This window comes from Thalia democratica, chromosome 2 (genome assembly GCF_965202585.1).
Source record: "Thalia democratica chromosome 2, ktThaDemo2.hap1.1, whole genome shotgun sequence".
Classification (NCBI taxonomy): domain Eukaryota; kingdom Metazoa; phylum Chordata; class Thaliacea; order Salpida; family Salpidae; genus Thalia; species Thalia democratica.
The window spans coordinates 24802071-24819302 of record NC_139166.1 but is presented as its reverse complement, the minus strand read 5'-3'; the positions used below and the strand labels follow the sequence as shown (position 1 = coordinate 24819302).

Here is a 17232-nt window from a genome sequence, read left to right as displayed (position 1 = left end):
TGGTGGTTTTAAAGTTTTGCTGTAAAAGTTAATTAACCGTCAAGTTTCAATAACATCTTAGTTTAATTTTCCAGCGGTGAAAAATAGCGCCTGAACAAAAACTCAAAGTTTTGCAACGGTTTCTGACAAGTATGTGATTTTGATATGTTCAAAACGCCATCGGTGAAAAATGAACCAAAATAATTCGCGATTATTTTTAAAAAATGCGTGCTTCAATTTTGTTCAAAGATATTTTGGTTTTAAGACGCCATTTGTGAAATATAAACTAAACTAATTCGTGGTTTGTTTTAGAAATTTGCTGTAAGCTAATTTCTAAAGGTTATTTGTTATTCGCAATCGTTTTGCGTTTAGAGAAAGAAATGTGTTTTTTTGTTAAGAATTCGCGATTAGTTTTAACATTTTTTTTAGTTTTGTTGTTTTGTTTCGTCGCTGCTGTGCTTCCTTTTATGATTGGCTCTGTTTCTGCATCCTTATCTGATGGTGCAAGTAATGCTTGTGTTCTCACGGGTGGAGACGGCTCTTTGTAAGCCTCTATATCGGCCGTTGGCCTTAACTGTTCTGGCTCTGGCTGCGGTTGCCCAGGTTGTTGGGGTCCTGATGTGGTATTGGCTATGATGGCTCTGATCGTTGCTGGCGGTCGTGGAGGTACTGGCTGCTGTGGCTCTGACTGTTGACTCTGGCCCTGTCGATTCTGGCTGCGGTTGCCTTGACCGTTGGGACTGCCCGTTCTGGTGCTGGTTGGCATGGCTCTGATCTTTGGCTTTGGTCGTTGACTCTGGCCTTGGTGATTCTGGCCGTGGTTGCTCAGAACTTTGGTTCTTAATAGATATTTTTGTTGCATTACTTGACGAAGTACTGGTGACGTCATAATTTGGTATGGCGACAGCGCGATTGCGTTTTGATTCTCTAGCAGCCTCACTTCTATCGAGTTCGGCTCTTTCGGCTTCTAATTCGCGTAATTCTTGTAAAGATTTGGTTCGAGTGAATCAGACGAGGAAAACTCTGTTATTAATGTTTTATATTTGTCTTGTTTAAATTCCTTCAAGTCCCTATAAAGTTGGCATCTGCTAAGCCTAAAATAAAGTATATCCATGATACTAGTAGATTTTGTTTAAATTCTTAATAAAGTTTTAAACTAATTTTGGGTCACCACCACGAAAAGTGGAAAATAAAAAGAAGTTACGGACTTAAATAAGGTACGTGTTACACAACTAGGGTTCACCATTTAACTATCCCGAATTACTTATAATGATACTTATACGCGCGATGCTGGTTATTATCTGACTCCGTGCGCGTTATAAGTATTTATCGGTGATGTTATTTAAATGTTTAGATATGACTTAGCTAAGTTATTTAGCTAAGTCGACTTAATGAATTGCGAACTAAACTTAGACTATCTTTTAAGCTTAGTTTAATTAAATAGTTAGATTGTTAGAATGCTTAACTAATTGTATATAAGAAATCGAGTCTAGAAACACAAATTGTATTTAAATGAATATAAACTGCGATACATGATAACAAAATATACAAATAAGCTATTCCAATTTACAAGTTAATATAAAAAACAGTCGCCTTCGTACAAGAAGTACGAGGCGACCAAAATCTTTTCAAATGATATACTATCAGTACAAAGGTAAAACTAGACTGCCGCGTCATGCTAAAGCAGTTCGATAAGTAAACAAAGAGATAAAAAGTCCCTAATTTTAGAAAACTCTCTAGCGCCCTTTTTTATTTAAACGCAAAGTCGTTACAGAACAAAGGTTTATATCAATAAAGTTAATATTTGTAAAACCGAAAAGTAATTTACTTATTGTAAAAATAATTATTTTATATCATACAGCTATAAACTACAAATAGATAACAGAAATTAAAAATATTTCACGCAAACTTTTCAAGTATACTTATATTTTTTTATTTTTGATATGTTATTGCTTTAATTGATTACAAGTATTAAATTTTTGACAAGTAAATTTTGTTATGAAGTATTAATTAAGATGTCTATCATTAAAGTTGTTGAAGTTGAAAAAAACGTTTATTAAACTTTTGAGCAATATAAATTTTTTGATGCTTGTAGTAATTATATTTTTTCAAATACTAACTATTAAAATAAAATTTATACAACTTTCTACATAACTGTTTAACTTTATTGTAATTTTTTTTTTTACATTTACGATGCTATAAAGCGAAAATTATCTGATAATACAACGAGCACGATTTTATAATTTAAACACTAAATTAAAACCAGCTAAAAAATATTTTTCTGGAAAAAGTTATTAATTTTATGTTTTGAACTATTTTTTACTTAAATAAATTTTGTTTAACCAGTAAGTTTTTAAATTATATCAATTTTTTTTTTTAATTCATATTTTAAATAATTTAACATTTGAAGCTTCTTGAAATTTTTTTACATAAGTTCTACTAAAATTTCGAAGTACTAATTTTATGTTAGCAAAGTTTTAATTTTTTTCAATTAGCAATAATGCAAAGCTGTTAGAGAAAAATAAACTTTCTTTCAGATTAATTAAAATTTCTATTTCGTTTCGTTTCTATTTCGTTTCTAAAATGTTTTATTTTAACTGTTTGAAAAGCTGTTAAGTATTTTTTGTATATTTTAAGACTTATTACTTTAATTTATTTTTCTAAGTAGTATAATCAAAGAAAACAATTCTTTCAGGCAAAAGCTTAAGCTCACGTGTGCTGTAAGACAAGCCCAAGTTAAAACTTGATCATACCACTTCGATCATCAGACCACGAGCTCTCTATAGATCTACTAAAGACTTGTGGTCTAATGATCGAGTGGTATGATCATACATTTATGTTAAAGTAAGTAGTACAACCAGCTTAACTAATCGAAAATAGAACAACCGTAAAGAAAGCAAAATCAACTATTAAAACGTATTTTTATTTTTTCAAAGCTTAAAAAGCGATGGCAAGAACTCGAAAAAAACAAGAAAACATTTTCATAAAATAACACTTGTCTAAAAGCTTTATGGAATATTTTAAGTTGCTTGAAAAAAAGCCTTTGAACTTGTGCTGAACTTTAGTCTATAAAACAAATGCTTATACAACAATTTTCCATTTGCTGCCAAACATACTTGCTGTATGTTCACTTTTGAAACTGTTTATGCCTCTGTATTGAAAAAATTATTTTAACATCAGAATTTCAAAAATTAATGTCTTTTTAAACGCATAAAATAAAAAAAAATTAAAACATCTGGATTAAATTAAAAAGTAAAAGTCTATATTACAAGGTAATTTTGAAAATATTGGTCTGTTTTTTTTTTAATTTGTGAGATTTATTGATAAACGTAAATTTTTAGTTGTAATGGCTTTATATTTTTCGTTTATTTTTGTTTATTAATTTTTTTTAGATACCGCTACTAGAAATAATTTCTTACAAACCTAAATGTCAAGTTTGTAATTAAAGTCTTATAAGACATCAATAGTGTTTTTAAAATACAATGAAAAGTGACTGTCTAAGTATACTTCAAAAATTGTGAATCTTTGGTTAATTATAAAACTTTAGATGTTTTTTTTTAAATATAAACTGTCTTATACTATATATATTAAAATTCGTTAAACTTATATTAAGCTATTTTGATATAAACAATTGTTTTAATAATGCTGGTAGAAAAACTAACCGAAGCTTGTCAATTCAGCTTCAGGTGATTGATCTTCTTGGTTACCTATTAAAATATATTTTTTGCTAATTCTAAGCTAAAAAACAACAACTCATAGTTGAAACAAGTTTACAAAAGCAGAACAAATTTTTATTATTTTACTTATTCAAATAAATATGTCAAGTAAGTTCCTGTTGTTGGTTTACATATGAAAAACTAGATCAAACTTACTGCAAGCAAGCAATTCTTTCATCATTTATGAATATTGTAGTTAAAACTATAATAACAATATGTTACATTGATTTAAAAACAAAATAGCTTATATATATAAATTTCAATTTAAAAAATAACACAGTTTTTAATAAATTAATTTGTGAAAACGGTGGAAACACGATGAAAATGCTATAAAAGTTATTTTTAAAAGCTTAATTTAAAATACATAAAACTTAAAACTTTAGTTATAAAACTTATTTAATTTTCTTTTCATAATAAGAAAATTAAAATAGGTTTTACAAGTAACTTTATCTTGTTTTATTTTGACCTTTTCAAAATAATCACTTACTTTTATATTACGCTATATAAATTTAAAACTGAATAAAAGGAAAATGAATAAAATACGAACGCATATGGCATAATACATCACTTTTGCAATTAATCAACACAACAAAGGTTGTAAATTTTCGTTTTTATTTTATTGATTTGGTATTAAGCGTAAAAAACTTTAGTAATTTATGTTCATAATTCAGACGAATAGTTTTAAAGTTGTTCCAATATGCTAGTTGGAATTTACCACAAGTTTATTGAGCACGTAGTGTGTTCAGCTACCATTTATGAAAAATACTTAAGTTATTAATTAGCCTGCAGTTAAATGTTACTTTTTACGTTTGAAATGTCTAGTTTGAAAAACTAAACCTTTAAAGGTTGAATGACAAATGTATTTAGGATGTTTAAGAAATTTGGTTACTTCGGCATTTAATAAACTACAATTCATTTGAGAGATAATCGCCTTAATTAAAATTAAATTTACTTATATTAAGTACGTGTCATCTAGGTGTTTATAAACAACTAGTGAGGTTTTAAAAAAGGCAGGTTTTAATATTTGTAATATAAGCACTGATAGTTTTATTTTCAATTTTTTTTGTTCATAAGTAAATACTTTTTAAAGTTCACTTTAACAAGGGGTGGTAATAGATGAGAAGTAGACTTATTTTCCTAACCTTTAGTAAGTTTTAGTATTTAAAACAATTTAAACTTTTGAAAACTTGTAATAAAAACACTAATACGAATTAACAAAATTAAGTTAATGTAAAAACAATACGTCTGATTTGTGCCATAATGAGTGACTAACTTTTTTTATAGTATTTGTTTAATAAAGTTACAGATGTAACAACTTAAAAAGGTCAATGTTTAAATTTAAGCTCAAAAAGACTGTATATACTTTTTTCTCCTGATACTTAAAAGTATTTTTTTTAATTTGGATACGCATCAAAATGTGAGACAATTACTTAAAGCTCAATAGTTCTAATACATTTTGAAAACTTCAATCAACTTACCCTTTGTGTAGGTTGAACGACCTCTAGACAAAGATCGCTTGTACACAAATACACCGGCTACGATCACTAACAGCGCTAGGATAATAACGATTACATAGAACGTTATACTTCCAGACGCCAATCCTTCATTTTTGCTTCCTATAGTATCTGTTTAGTAGCTTATATTATTTTGCAATAGTTGTTGTAAAACTACTTAAAAAGGTTTAACATTTTTTTTTTACAAAGTTCAGTAACATTCTTAAAATCATTTATTTTCAAATACATGATTTTTATTTTAACATGCTCAAGTTTAAGTAACTTTTATTAATTATAAAACTAGTTTAGCAAGTTCAGGAAAACATAAGTAACTAAAAGTAATATCTTATACTAAACAACAAGTTCAATTCGCAATTTTGTAAAAACTAACCATCAAAGTAATAAATATCCCGTCCGTTCAAATCTTGTACAGGTCTGTAATTTCCCGAAATGTAGGCTTCCTTATTATCTATTTTTAAGTAGTTTAGTTTTAATTATTTTGTTTTATATAAACATTAATAACAATACCTGCTTGTTTGCTTGTTGGAGCTTTACCAGCTTCCTCGGTAAATGAAAGCATTTTTTGGAATTCGAAAAACTGCGGAATTTTGTTTTGTAGTTAGAGGTTAGTAATACTTTAAGTTTTCTAAATCTAAATCAAGAAAATAATTAGAACTGAACAATATTTTTGTAGCCATAGTAAAATAAATAATGATTTTACGGTAAAATTTCGCCGTAAAAACTTTGATCGTTTATTGGATTTTAACTTAAAATAAAGTTATATAAGACGACATTTTAAAACATACTTTTATTTTTATGTTGCTTTAAATTGAAAATATTTACACGTAAAAAATTTCTACAAGCTTTATCTTACCACAAAGATAAAATTTATTATGTTCAGTCAAAAATATTGTAAATAATATTTTTTTTTTTGCATTACAACTTTTGTAACCATCAGCTTCAAAGTAACGTACGTTTTGCTTGGACACTTTCATAGCTTCCTGGTACACAGTCCACATAACCACCTCGCTGCATTTGGGCGTGGTCAAGGACCCCGAGTACCTGTAAAATTTTTGGTCCAACGGCAGCAAGTTTGAAAGGTGCGGTCCGAAACTTATTTCTGCTTCCTTTCCTGGACATATTTTTAGTAAAACTGTCGTTAAGTTTTTTGGTACAAAGTTTATTTTACAACTATTAGTGCTTGGATGAGTTTCCACACGCATATAATTCAAAAATGATTTTTAAATTTATTCACATTACATTTTTCCTTTTATCTAAACAAGCTGAGTTTGATAAAGAATACAAAGTTTCTATTTCAGCAAGTTACTTTTAAAAAAATTCTTAAAACCTTAAAAACTGTTTGTTCAACAATAGTACTTTTTTGCGTTACGCTTAAAAACTAATTTATTTTCCTTTTGCTTAAAAAAATATGCACGGCTCAAGTTTATTTAATAACAACGACTTCATTTTAATTTTGCACGTGTTTTGTGTCTGCAGTCTGCACTAAACCTTTTTTAGTATTTTTCCAAACTCATCAATCAAAATGAAAAATATCGTACGTGTAGTTTTCGAGGTAAAATAAATACATAATTAGTTTCACTTAAAAAGAGCAATAAAGGTAGTTACATTAATTAAATAATTTTTAAAAAAGTTAGTTGAGTTTGCTAATGTATACATACAATGAATTTAAACCAAAAACTAAAGTTAATCCGTGATCGAACATTTTTCAAGCTTTCAAGGACAGTAGTTAATGCTTCATTAAGTCTCGGTAAAAAGGCGCCTATTAAAATCTGTCAATCTCATAAGTTTTAAAAGCACTAGAAATTAATTGATGAGCTACTTATTGCCAAGTAAATACAATCAATTTAATGTTTTTTTTGTATTATTTTATTCATAAAAAGTAAAGAGTCGGGTGCAAAAAATTTTAAAAACCAACACCATGTTAGTTACGTGAAGTAAATAGAAGATTTATTGTAACCGCGACATTTTAGAATGTTTTTTACTTTAAAAAAGCAAAATATTTTTTATGGCATGTAAAATTAAGCTTTTAAAAGACATTTCAAACAAGTTTAAAAATACACTTTTTTACATAAAATAAATAGTGAATGCATAATATATTACTATTAGACTCTGTACATGTAAAATACGTAAATACATATTTTTTGTTTTTTCCTTCCTTTTATTCTAAAATATTTTACAGTACGTTTTATTTTTTTTTGTCAAAATAACTAACTACTACGTTCAATTTGTTTAATCTATTCTTTTTTTAATTCTCACGTTTCTATCAGTTACTCAACCATTAGGTGTTTTATTTTTTCTAAAGTTAAAAAATAAAATTTATACTGGTTACAGCAACAAAAAAATGGTTTTTATACCACAAATGAGTGTCTAAAATCATTTTAAAACTTTTTTGTCATAATTTATCACAGCTTTTAAGTTTTAACTTTTTTTGCCGGTTTATTGGTACTTTTTCAAGTTTTTATGGTTTCTCAAATGGTCTTTTTTCTTTTTCTCTTTTTCTTTAATGGTTTCTTCTATGGTTGTAACTAAATCTTGTAGTGTTATTACAGTATATAAATTAAATACCTCCGTAATTAAGTCTTAAAGCTATAATTTATTTTAGATGCCAACGAATTTCTAAACATTTTAAATCAAACAAAACTATTTTAGTATTTTGAATTTTTTACAAACTTATTTAAACACGGCATACTTTTAAAACTTCAAATTACGGCGAAAACTTGTTATAACTACCTTTGTTTTTGGCATTTTTGAATTGTGACGTCAGCAGGGAAACTGCATCGTTTACTCGTTGGTCGACTTCGTTGTCTTCCGAAGGCACCATAAAAACTCCTAAAACAGCCAAAAAGTCTTCGTCTACAACCTCGTCTTTGTTCTTGTGAACTATGTGCATCTATTTTAAAAAGAGTAAAAAGCTTATTATACTACAGAAACAATTTTTAAAAGGATTTTATGGCACTTTAAATAAAAAGCGCCAGTTTCGCGTTTAGATGCTAGAAGCAAAACATGTAATTGATATACTTCCTCAAACAACATTTTGTCATTAACATACAACGTCAAGCAACTATTTGTCATTAGCATACATCGTTAGGCAACCGTTTCTCATCAACGCACATATGCAATCTTTCACAGAAAAACCCACCTCAATCGGATAGTGGTTGCTGTCCAACGTGTGTTCCGAGCCGCCTTTCGTTGAAAACTTTTCGTTGAACTGCTCGAACGCGACAGGTGCCCAGTGAAAATGAAGCTGCAGCGCCTTGAACGACCTTTCGTTTTGCTGGAATGTCAGCTCGAGGGTGTCGTTCAGGTGGTATGTAACTGAAAACATCAAGGTTAATCAATATCACTGCAGCTGACTAATTAATTTTAAACTATTTTTGGTGCAAGGTTACTTGAGTGCCCGTTGTTCTCAATCCTTCCTACTGTTTTCTCGCTGTAGCTTTTTGAAAACTCCAAAGCCTTGTCTTTGAAAGCTTTGATTTCTTTGGAACCAGTGTTGATGTTAATTGGTGATTGTTTTTTATGAGCACATTGATAATTCACTTCGTTGATTTCATGCCATTTTGAAGTACCTTGTAAAGAACAATTAAGCTTAGTTGCGTTTTGTACAAATAAAAAGTTAAACGGTAAAGAGAATTAAACATATTTTTGGTTGATATCGATTAAAGGGTTATTCTAACACTCAAAAAGATAGTTCTGTTATTTTAGATGAGTAATATAACTTAAAATACTTAGCTATTAGTTATAAGATTTTAAGTAATGTACAGTTGATCATCCATTATGATTAATTAATTAGTATAAAATAAGAGTAAAGAAAATATTTTCATCAACTAAGCCATAATTAGTTATTATACTATGGTCAGAAGTACAAAAAATTTTGTACTATAAGTTTAAAACAAAACACTGAAAATAAATTTAATTGCTAAAAAAGCCCGTACTGACTTGCTTTTTTACTTTATTAACTTTTAAATAATATGCTTTAAATTTAAAAGTTTAGTAAGTATAGAGACACTTTGACTTTTTAGGTATTTTTGAAACAGCCTTATTAAACTAAATTATTAAACTAAAAAATTCAACATAGTGATGTGTAATAGAAGCAAAGTTCTAATTCATACTATTCATCACAAACTGATTATATTTAGTTCAAATAACAACCTTTGTCTCCATGATAAGCCCAATCGTGGTGTGATGTATCTCCTTCTAAAAATTAAAGAAAAAATTACAATTGTATTTTTTAACATTTATGACAAAAATCATACCGAATTCTACGTACTCCGTGACTTGTCTACCGTTTAAAGGCATCACAGGTCGATAGTTTCCTCCAAGCTTTGTGTAAGAATCTGAAAATTTTAGTATAAATACTTAACTTTCTAATACTTATGAAATTATAAACTACAAAATTAAACCTTTACTTTTGTCGAATGCTTCAAGGAAAACTTTGTTTTCAAAATCTTCGAGCTGTTGAAATATTTAAAAAGTAAACATGCTTGAAAGTTTTATTTTATGTGCACTGTAATAAGTACGATAAATAACTATTATAATTTTAGGTTTTTACTTTAAACTAAAAGATGTTTTCATACGTGATAAATATTGTTCAATATCGTTTTGTTTTATTTGTCAGAAATGCTCTTTTACTTGTAGTTAAAACGAATTTATTAATGAAAGTTTAAGGAAACAGTTCAAAAGAAAGTTAACAAAACTTTTAATAAAGTTCAACAGTTTTGTTAAAATATCACATTTAAATTAAACGATGTTAGCCTTTAGTTATACAGTAACACGCTGCTTTTAAAAACTAACAGTCTTTTTTGAAATTTTGAAAGTATTTTGGAAAACGGTCCACTTGACGGACTCGGAACAAGGAGGGGTGGTCAGCGACCCAAAGTACCGGTAAAATGACTTGGAAGTCGGGAGTAGGTCGGAAAGTTTGATAATGTTCTTGTTTTCAATATTCTCTAGAGAAGAAAAAAGTATACATTTATTTTAACTAATGAGTTAGTTTTTGTTACAGTTTGCATAAAAGTTTGACACGGAAAAACTACTTCAAGTTTTTATATACTTGCTTGGTTTTAACTTTTACGCGTGTAGTAAAAATTGAAAACTAACTGGTAAAGTATAAAAAGATTTTTTTTAAACAAGTTTACGTTAAAGTTACATAGCTTGAACTATAGAGATGTTCTGTATAAAACACAAGCTATTTTATGACAGTAGTTACCTTTTTTTTCTGTAGTTTGCTTTAAACATGCTTATACTTAATAAATATATTTATTTAGTATAAGTTTACTATGAAAAAATGCTTTTGCTATTTCTACAGTTATAGTAAAACTTTGTTTAAGTTGAAAATTGTAACAGGTACTTTATGTTCAAAAAGCTTTTAATATCAGAAGTATATAAAAAATCAAAACTATGTCGTTTTTTATTCAAAAAAATCAAATTTAAAATCAGTTGAAGTATATTTTTACAAAGGGTTTCAAGCAAAATAAAATGTTCCATACTTTTAAAAAATAAAATTATAGTTACTCTTTGCTTTATATGTGGTATTTAGACATTACCTACTTGTTTTCTTATTTTTAAACTTTCTACTACTTATTCGTTTGTATTTATATAAAATTTTCCTTCAATAGTCGTGTGCAAAAATTACTTTGAACTTCGTCCAAAAACTTTTGGAAAGCCCTGAATTACATACAATTGTCAAGTAGAAACTTCGTTTTGATGTCTTATTTTATACCGGAAATGGGTAAAATACTCGTTTTTAACAGAGCGTGTTAATAAGTACGAGAAAGAGTGTTAATAAGTAAATCACCTTAATTAATTAACTTTTGTACTAAAAACTGAGTGAACTGAGTGAAACCTAAATTCTGACTATGGTTTACGTGTTGCTATCGATCATTTGACTATGGTTTACGGTTTCTAGCGAATAATTAGAAATCTTTCAAATTTTTTTACAGTTCGGATTCTAATTTCCTTACTTCGTTTAAGTTTTTTATCATGTTTTTTGTATCGTAATATTAATTACTAGTTCTACAACAACATCTCTTTTTTTTAGTTTTTGAGATACTTTTTTGAGATATGGCTATGAGCAGTTTTAAAACTTAATAAAAAATAAAAGTAGCTATGAGTTTTCTCTTTTTATAAATACTATTATTTTTTTTAATCACAATATTGTAAATTTCTTAAGAATTAGGCCTACTCGATCATTTTTCTTACAAGTTTTAACTATTTTACGAGGCGTAATACCTAAAACTTTATTATAAGAACTTGAATTTTTGTAATTTAGATTTTCATGTAACGCTTAGTGCTACATCTCGTTTTTCTTATAGAAATTTTTTTTCTGTGTTTAGTAAATTTTGGAAAACTTGGCTAATTTTGGTAATTTTTTGAACAATCTAAATAAAAATTATTTGCAAAGGAACTCACTATCTTGGTACTTTGGAGCAGCTTCCAACACTTTATAAAAAGGTTCTTCATCGCTTGAAAGACTCGGGTCGACTTCTAAGAACACCCCGAGCACAAGAAGGCCATCTCTAATCTTTAAAGCCTGATTAATGTCTTCTAATTCTTTCTTCATATGAACTATATGCATCTGTTTAGGATTTACTAATTAGTTTCCATCGGTTAAAAATTAAGTTAATTTGTACTGAACTTAAATGAACGTTTGAAAACATTTTTTAAATATTGTTGTCATAATTCAAAATTTTCTTAATTAAAAATAATTAATTATACTTAAATGAATTGAAATATTATTTTTAGTCAAACTAAATACAGTTTTACCAAAAGTTAAGTAACTGTTCAAGAAGTATATCAAAAATGTTGTTTTTAATTTTTGAGCAAGTTTACTGAGTAAACTTAAACATTACTTAAAAATTCAACTTGTATTGTTTAATTTCTTTTTCAAATTACTTTAGTTTTCTATTTTAACTGCCATAGTAATTTTGGTTACAAAATTATTTTTTATTTTCGAAAAACTCATATTGTACCATAAAACGATACAAAAAGGCTTCTTAGTTCTAAAAAAGTTGAATACTTTCAATGTTGAAAGCAAGAGTTTCAGCTTAAAGTTTAAAATTTTTTTATTAGCAATTAAAGTTAACAAATAAAAGCTTACCTCTACTGGGTAGTGCTTTCCATTGACGGTGTGCTCCGAACCACCAATGCTCTTTACATCGTCGCTCTTCCAATGAAAGTGCAGCTGGAGAGCTTTGTACTGCTGTCCAAGCTCATCAGTGACCAATACGTCATCACGATTGGTAAAGAGCGTAACTACGAAAATTCGGTTAGACAGCTCAATTTACAAGTGTTTCAGATTGCAAACAAACTACATTTAGTTTTGTTCCAAACAATTTTTTTGTTAAGAATAGTTTCTTAAGGTGTTGAATTACAAGTATACAGCAAATATTATTAATTACAATATTTTTATATGCACCGCTTAACAACTATTTTTCGGTTTCCTTTAGACATTTAAAAAGTAGTACAACCAAACATTGTTTAAAAACTCGTTACATCTAAATAAATGTGTTGAAAAAACTCACTGGAGTGTCCATTATGGGTGTAAGTAGACGAGTTGAGTAATTGATCGTAACCGTTAAACTTTAGCGGCATCAAACTGTGGTCGGGAACGACATCATTTGTGGAAATATCAATTGGTGATTGATTGTTTAATCCGCAGTCTGGATGTTTTTCACTCCAGTAAGCCGGTCCTTTTTACAAGTATTAATTATTAGCTCAACCAAAAAGTAGTTTAAGAAAGTCAATTGAGTTTTTTTTTTGTAAAAAAATTATTTTACCTACCTTTACCATCACCATAAGTCCATCCGCTAGCTTCAACAAATGTAGCTGTAAAATTAGGTTACTAACTATTCATGAATACACAAACTTCTTTCTACTTAGGTTATAAGATTTTCTTAACTTTTTAATACAAATTTTTTTATAAATAACTGGTTGATATTTTAAACATATTTTTAACGCATTTTACTTGTATACCTTTCAATATAATTTTACTTCGATTCGAAAATATGACGTACAACCTTAAAAAACATATTTCTACTATTTATTTGGCCTTAAGCATGTTTAATTAGTAAAACAAAAGCTAATGTTTGACTAAGACAATCAGACTGAAGAAATTTTTGCAAATCTGAACTTACAACTATATAAATGGTAAATTGTAATTCACTGTTATTTTTTACATTCAATATTTTTAGTAAAGAGTTTGTTCTAAATCAACACTATTAATTTTTTTTGGCTAAACTTAGCGAAGTTTTTGTTTGAATATATCGAACCATAATCTAAACTTAATCAATTTCAATTGCGACATTAAAGATTAGCTTATCATATCATGTTTCATTGCCAAAACAAAACATTTTAATTTATTGCTTTGTACTTATAAACATTAAAGTTTCATGTTAAGAACTTTTTTAATCTACTTTTCTTGTGCCTTTTAGCTACTTTCTTTAAAATCCGAAGTTTAATTTAATCAAACCATGTTTGTATAACTGTTGAGTATTCACCTTTCTATAATCAGTTAAAAAAATCTTAAAAGAATAACTTTCTAAAACAACTAAAAGTAAATTGCCTAAGATGACAGACGATCCATTTAAAGCAGGTTAAGTCTACCATTAAATCGCCGTAGCAAGACAAAAAGTTTAAAATTGTGCAAACTTAATTAAACATGTTATCATTATAGTTGATCTTTTATTTCTTCAATAAAAAATTGATCTTAAATATAAGACTCTTCGACAACATGTAGTTTTAAGGTACTGTAATGCAGTCAGAATTTCAATATCTTACAAAGTTTACGCTTTTAATTGAAAAAAAACGGTAAACTTAAGCTTGAACTTTATAACATTTGAAACCTGAGCTTACTTTTAAAATTTAACTTAACTAAATATTAGATTTTCTTTTGGCAGCTTGTAGTATTTTTCGACTGATTACAATTAAAATATTAAAGTAGCACAAAAGCTAAATTTTACAAAATATTCTTTTAATAAAGGTCTACGATAATCTAATTTACTAAGCTGTATTATATGTTTTACGGAATTTTCAGCTTAAATAGATCTATTAACAGCTGTGCTTTTAAGTTTGCATTTATTTAGAAAGTTCATTTTATAATTAAAACAATTCTATATACAACTAATGAAACCATAATTTTAAACATAAGTTAAATTGTCATAAAAAGATTAAAAACAGTGATACTTTGACATTTTTGAGTTCAATACAAACCTTTGTTGTTAAGACTCCATTTTTAAGCAGAATTTAATTAGATTTACTCAGTATTTGAAAGTAAATTAGACAACTTTAAGTTGAAATAAATGATTTTATTTGTTAATTCACTTTTGTATCTCAATTTAAATGAAACATAACTAGTATTCAGTGAAAATTCATGTAAGAAACGACAAAAATATATCATTAGTATAAGTTTTGATTAAGTAACATCATACAAATTCCTACTCTTTTTGTATATCAACAAGTTATCTGATCACAAACATATTAGTTATTATTATTATTATTTTAAACCTAGCGAGCAATAACGTTCAAGTTTTTAGTTCGAAACTTAAGTTTTGAAAGATAAGAATTTGACTTTGAAACGATTATATTTTTTAGGAGTAATGTTTTGCAACTAAGTTGATTAATTTAGATTACTCAAAAACTTTTCTTAATCTGTGAGTTGTTCGTAAACTTTAAACTGGTTTTAAGTTATGCTTAAAGAGGTATTAAAACTACTTAAGTTTATATTAAACAACATAATTTTCGACCAAGATCTTAGTCTTTTGTTTTGTTTATATCAAATCTACAAACTCAATAATAAATAATCAATTTATATAATGTAAATGAAGTAGCAAAAAATTACTTATTATAACACTATTAATTTTTGTTTTTGTTCTTAAATAGTTTGTACGTTGGGCTAAATAGTTGCGTAAGTGAAAAACTGGAGCACATGAAGTTAGTTACATATCAGATAAAGGAAGCAATAGCTCGTTTAACGAACGATCAATCGCTATTTTAACTTGGGCGGGTATTATAAATTTCCTGCTTAACCAATAGGCATGCGCAAAATAACTCGTCTACTTATTAACTTGGAAATTTTGTTACCTAGTATACTGTTTACAATCGTAATTTTTAATTTTAGTAAGTATAAAAACATATTTATCACTCGATAAACTCTTGTAAGAAAGATAACAAAAACAATTATCAGCAGTAAAAGTTTAAAAATCAAATTATTACATACTCTTATCTGTACTGCACGTAGGTGTTTTGAAAATCGAGTAATTTGACGTTACGTCACAAATTTCTATTATAAATATAATTATAACTAGTACTTAACCAACTTTACAACAATTTTAAAGCTATTATTTATATAATCTAAAGCTAAAACAATGTTACCTGTTATTGACAAAACTAAAAAAATAGTAAAAGTAGTCGAACATGATAACTTAAACATGTTTTATTCCTTTTGGGTTCTATTCAGTTCTGGATCATTCGTTCAATTAAACTTCAAAAAAAAGTCTATCTATTTATACAACTAAGGAAAACTAAAAAAGACTGTTTTACACGAAGCAATAAGTTAACAACCGGTTTTGTGTGTTTAGTGGCTCTTTGCTGACATTGAGTGATAAAATTATATAAACAATAGAAAAAATTGATTGTTATAAGTGGTTATACACCCTTCACTAAACTTTATTACACCGTTAATTGAGTATTGCAATTACCCACAATCTAATGAAAAATTCAAGTTACGTCTTAATTATGTAGTTTAAATTATCTATAGGTACAATTTTAAACTGTTTGCTTTAAAATAAACTTACTCCGTATAAAAACTATATAACTAGAAACCTTTGTGTAAAAAAGTTTTTGAACATAAATTTGTAACAAAAAGTTACAAGTAAGTTTACTTTATAACTGTATTTCAGACTTAACTAAAAACTAACATTTCTCTCAAAAGTTGTTAGTGTAGTTGACGCATATTTGAATAGCTAAAACTCATCGGGCTTCATTTTTTGAGTACTTTCATAAAACGTCGCGTTTATGTATGATTAAAACTTTTTATATTGTGACAAAATACTTAAAGTTAATAACAACAGCATAAGTACTTTAAATGCGGACTGTATGAGTGAAAAACTTTTGAAACTTCATTCACTTCTGTTGTTACAAGGGTTTTTATAAGTTAAATTTGAAATCACGGCTCATGTTTCAAAAGTTTGAGCGTCAATGTAAACTTTATTAAGTTTAAATTTTTATATTTTTCACTAGTTATCACATCAATTACTGAAACACATTTCTTTTTGTGTTTCATTAGGTTTGAAAATATATTCGAAGGTAGAAAAAAAAAATATTTTGAAATTTGAAAAGTTAAAACTAAAGAAATTTTACTAAATATTAGTTTATGTAAACTTATTTGTATAAAAAAATTATTTCTAAATCCTTTAAAATTAGTATTTTTCTAATATATCCGATCGAAGAGTATAAGCAGTTTCTATAAATACATTTTTACAAGTTAATAATCTTTTTGTTGTAGAATTCTAATAGATTTGTAAAAAAAGTTTTAAATTGAAGTTTTCATCAATTTTCTAAAATTTAAGTTATAATAACCTTAAAAATATAAAGTTGTATCTTTTTTGAATAGATTTTTGACAGCTTCTTATCAGTTAAAATGTTTAATATTTTATTTGATCCGCTACCTAGTATTTTGTTAAAACATGCCTTTGCAGTTGCACCATATTAGTATAAATTTATAAGAGCTTATCAGTTTCTGACAGTTTAGATAGCTATCAATATTTTCATTTAAAATCTGTATTTTTTTCTTTATTTTTCTGTTAGTTGTTTAATTATTTAAATTTAGTAAACACTGATCTTTTTTAAATTTTAAACTTATTAATCTATATTTTTAAATTAAAACTACAAATGGTATTTTAATAATTAGAATACAAATTACGCAACAAGTTTAAAGCTAATGAATATGTTTACTTTTCTAAAATTAAAAAAAATAAAGAAACAATTTTAAACTTTTAAGGTTTCCAAATGTTACAATCTAAGTT

General features: G+C 27.2%; 1 protein-coding gene across 1 annotated transcript; it reads right to left on the bottom strand.

Annotated features, from left to right (window-relative positions):
• Positions 1-2886: 2886 nt before the first annotated feature.
• LOC145849912 (uncharacterized) lies at positions 2887-15718 on the bottom strand. The gene is made up of 18 exons (XM_082955016.1): positions 15581-15718; positions 12992-13036; positions 12733-12900; positions 12309-12463; positions 11621-11786; positions 10004-10158; positions 9613-9664; positions 9466-9546; positions 9362-9406; positions 8599-8778; positions 8349-8524; positions 7940-8099; positions 6163-6320; positions 5717-5786; positions 5580-5657; positions 5174-5320; positions 3642-3686; positions 2887-3130 (listed from the first exon to the last, which is right to left on the bottom strand). The coding sequence occupies exons 1-18, from the start codon at positions 15636-15638 to the stop codon at positions 3123-3125; spliced, it is 1947 nt and encodes a 648-aa protein (XP_082811142.1). The 5' UTR covers positions 15639-15718; the 3' UTR covers positions 2887-3122.
• Between the last annotated feature and the right edge of the window lie 1514 nt (positions 15719-17232).

Coding starts and splice junctions, on each gene's coding strand:
- LOC145849912 (XM_082955016.1), bottom strand. CDS start 15,638: ATGTTTAAGTTATCATGTTCGACTACTTTTACTATTTTTTTAGTTTTG. Junction 13,037..15,580: donor TTTAGTTTTGTCAATAACAG/GTAACATTGTTT, acceptor CTAATTTTACAG/CTACATTTGTTGAAGCTAGC. Junction 9,665..10,003: donor TCAAAATTTCAAAAAAGACT/GTTAGTTTTTAA, acceptor ATATTTCAACAG/CTCGAAGATTTTGAAAACAA.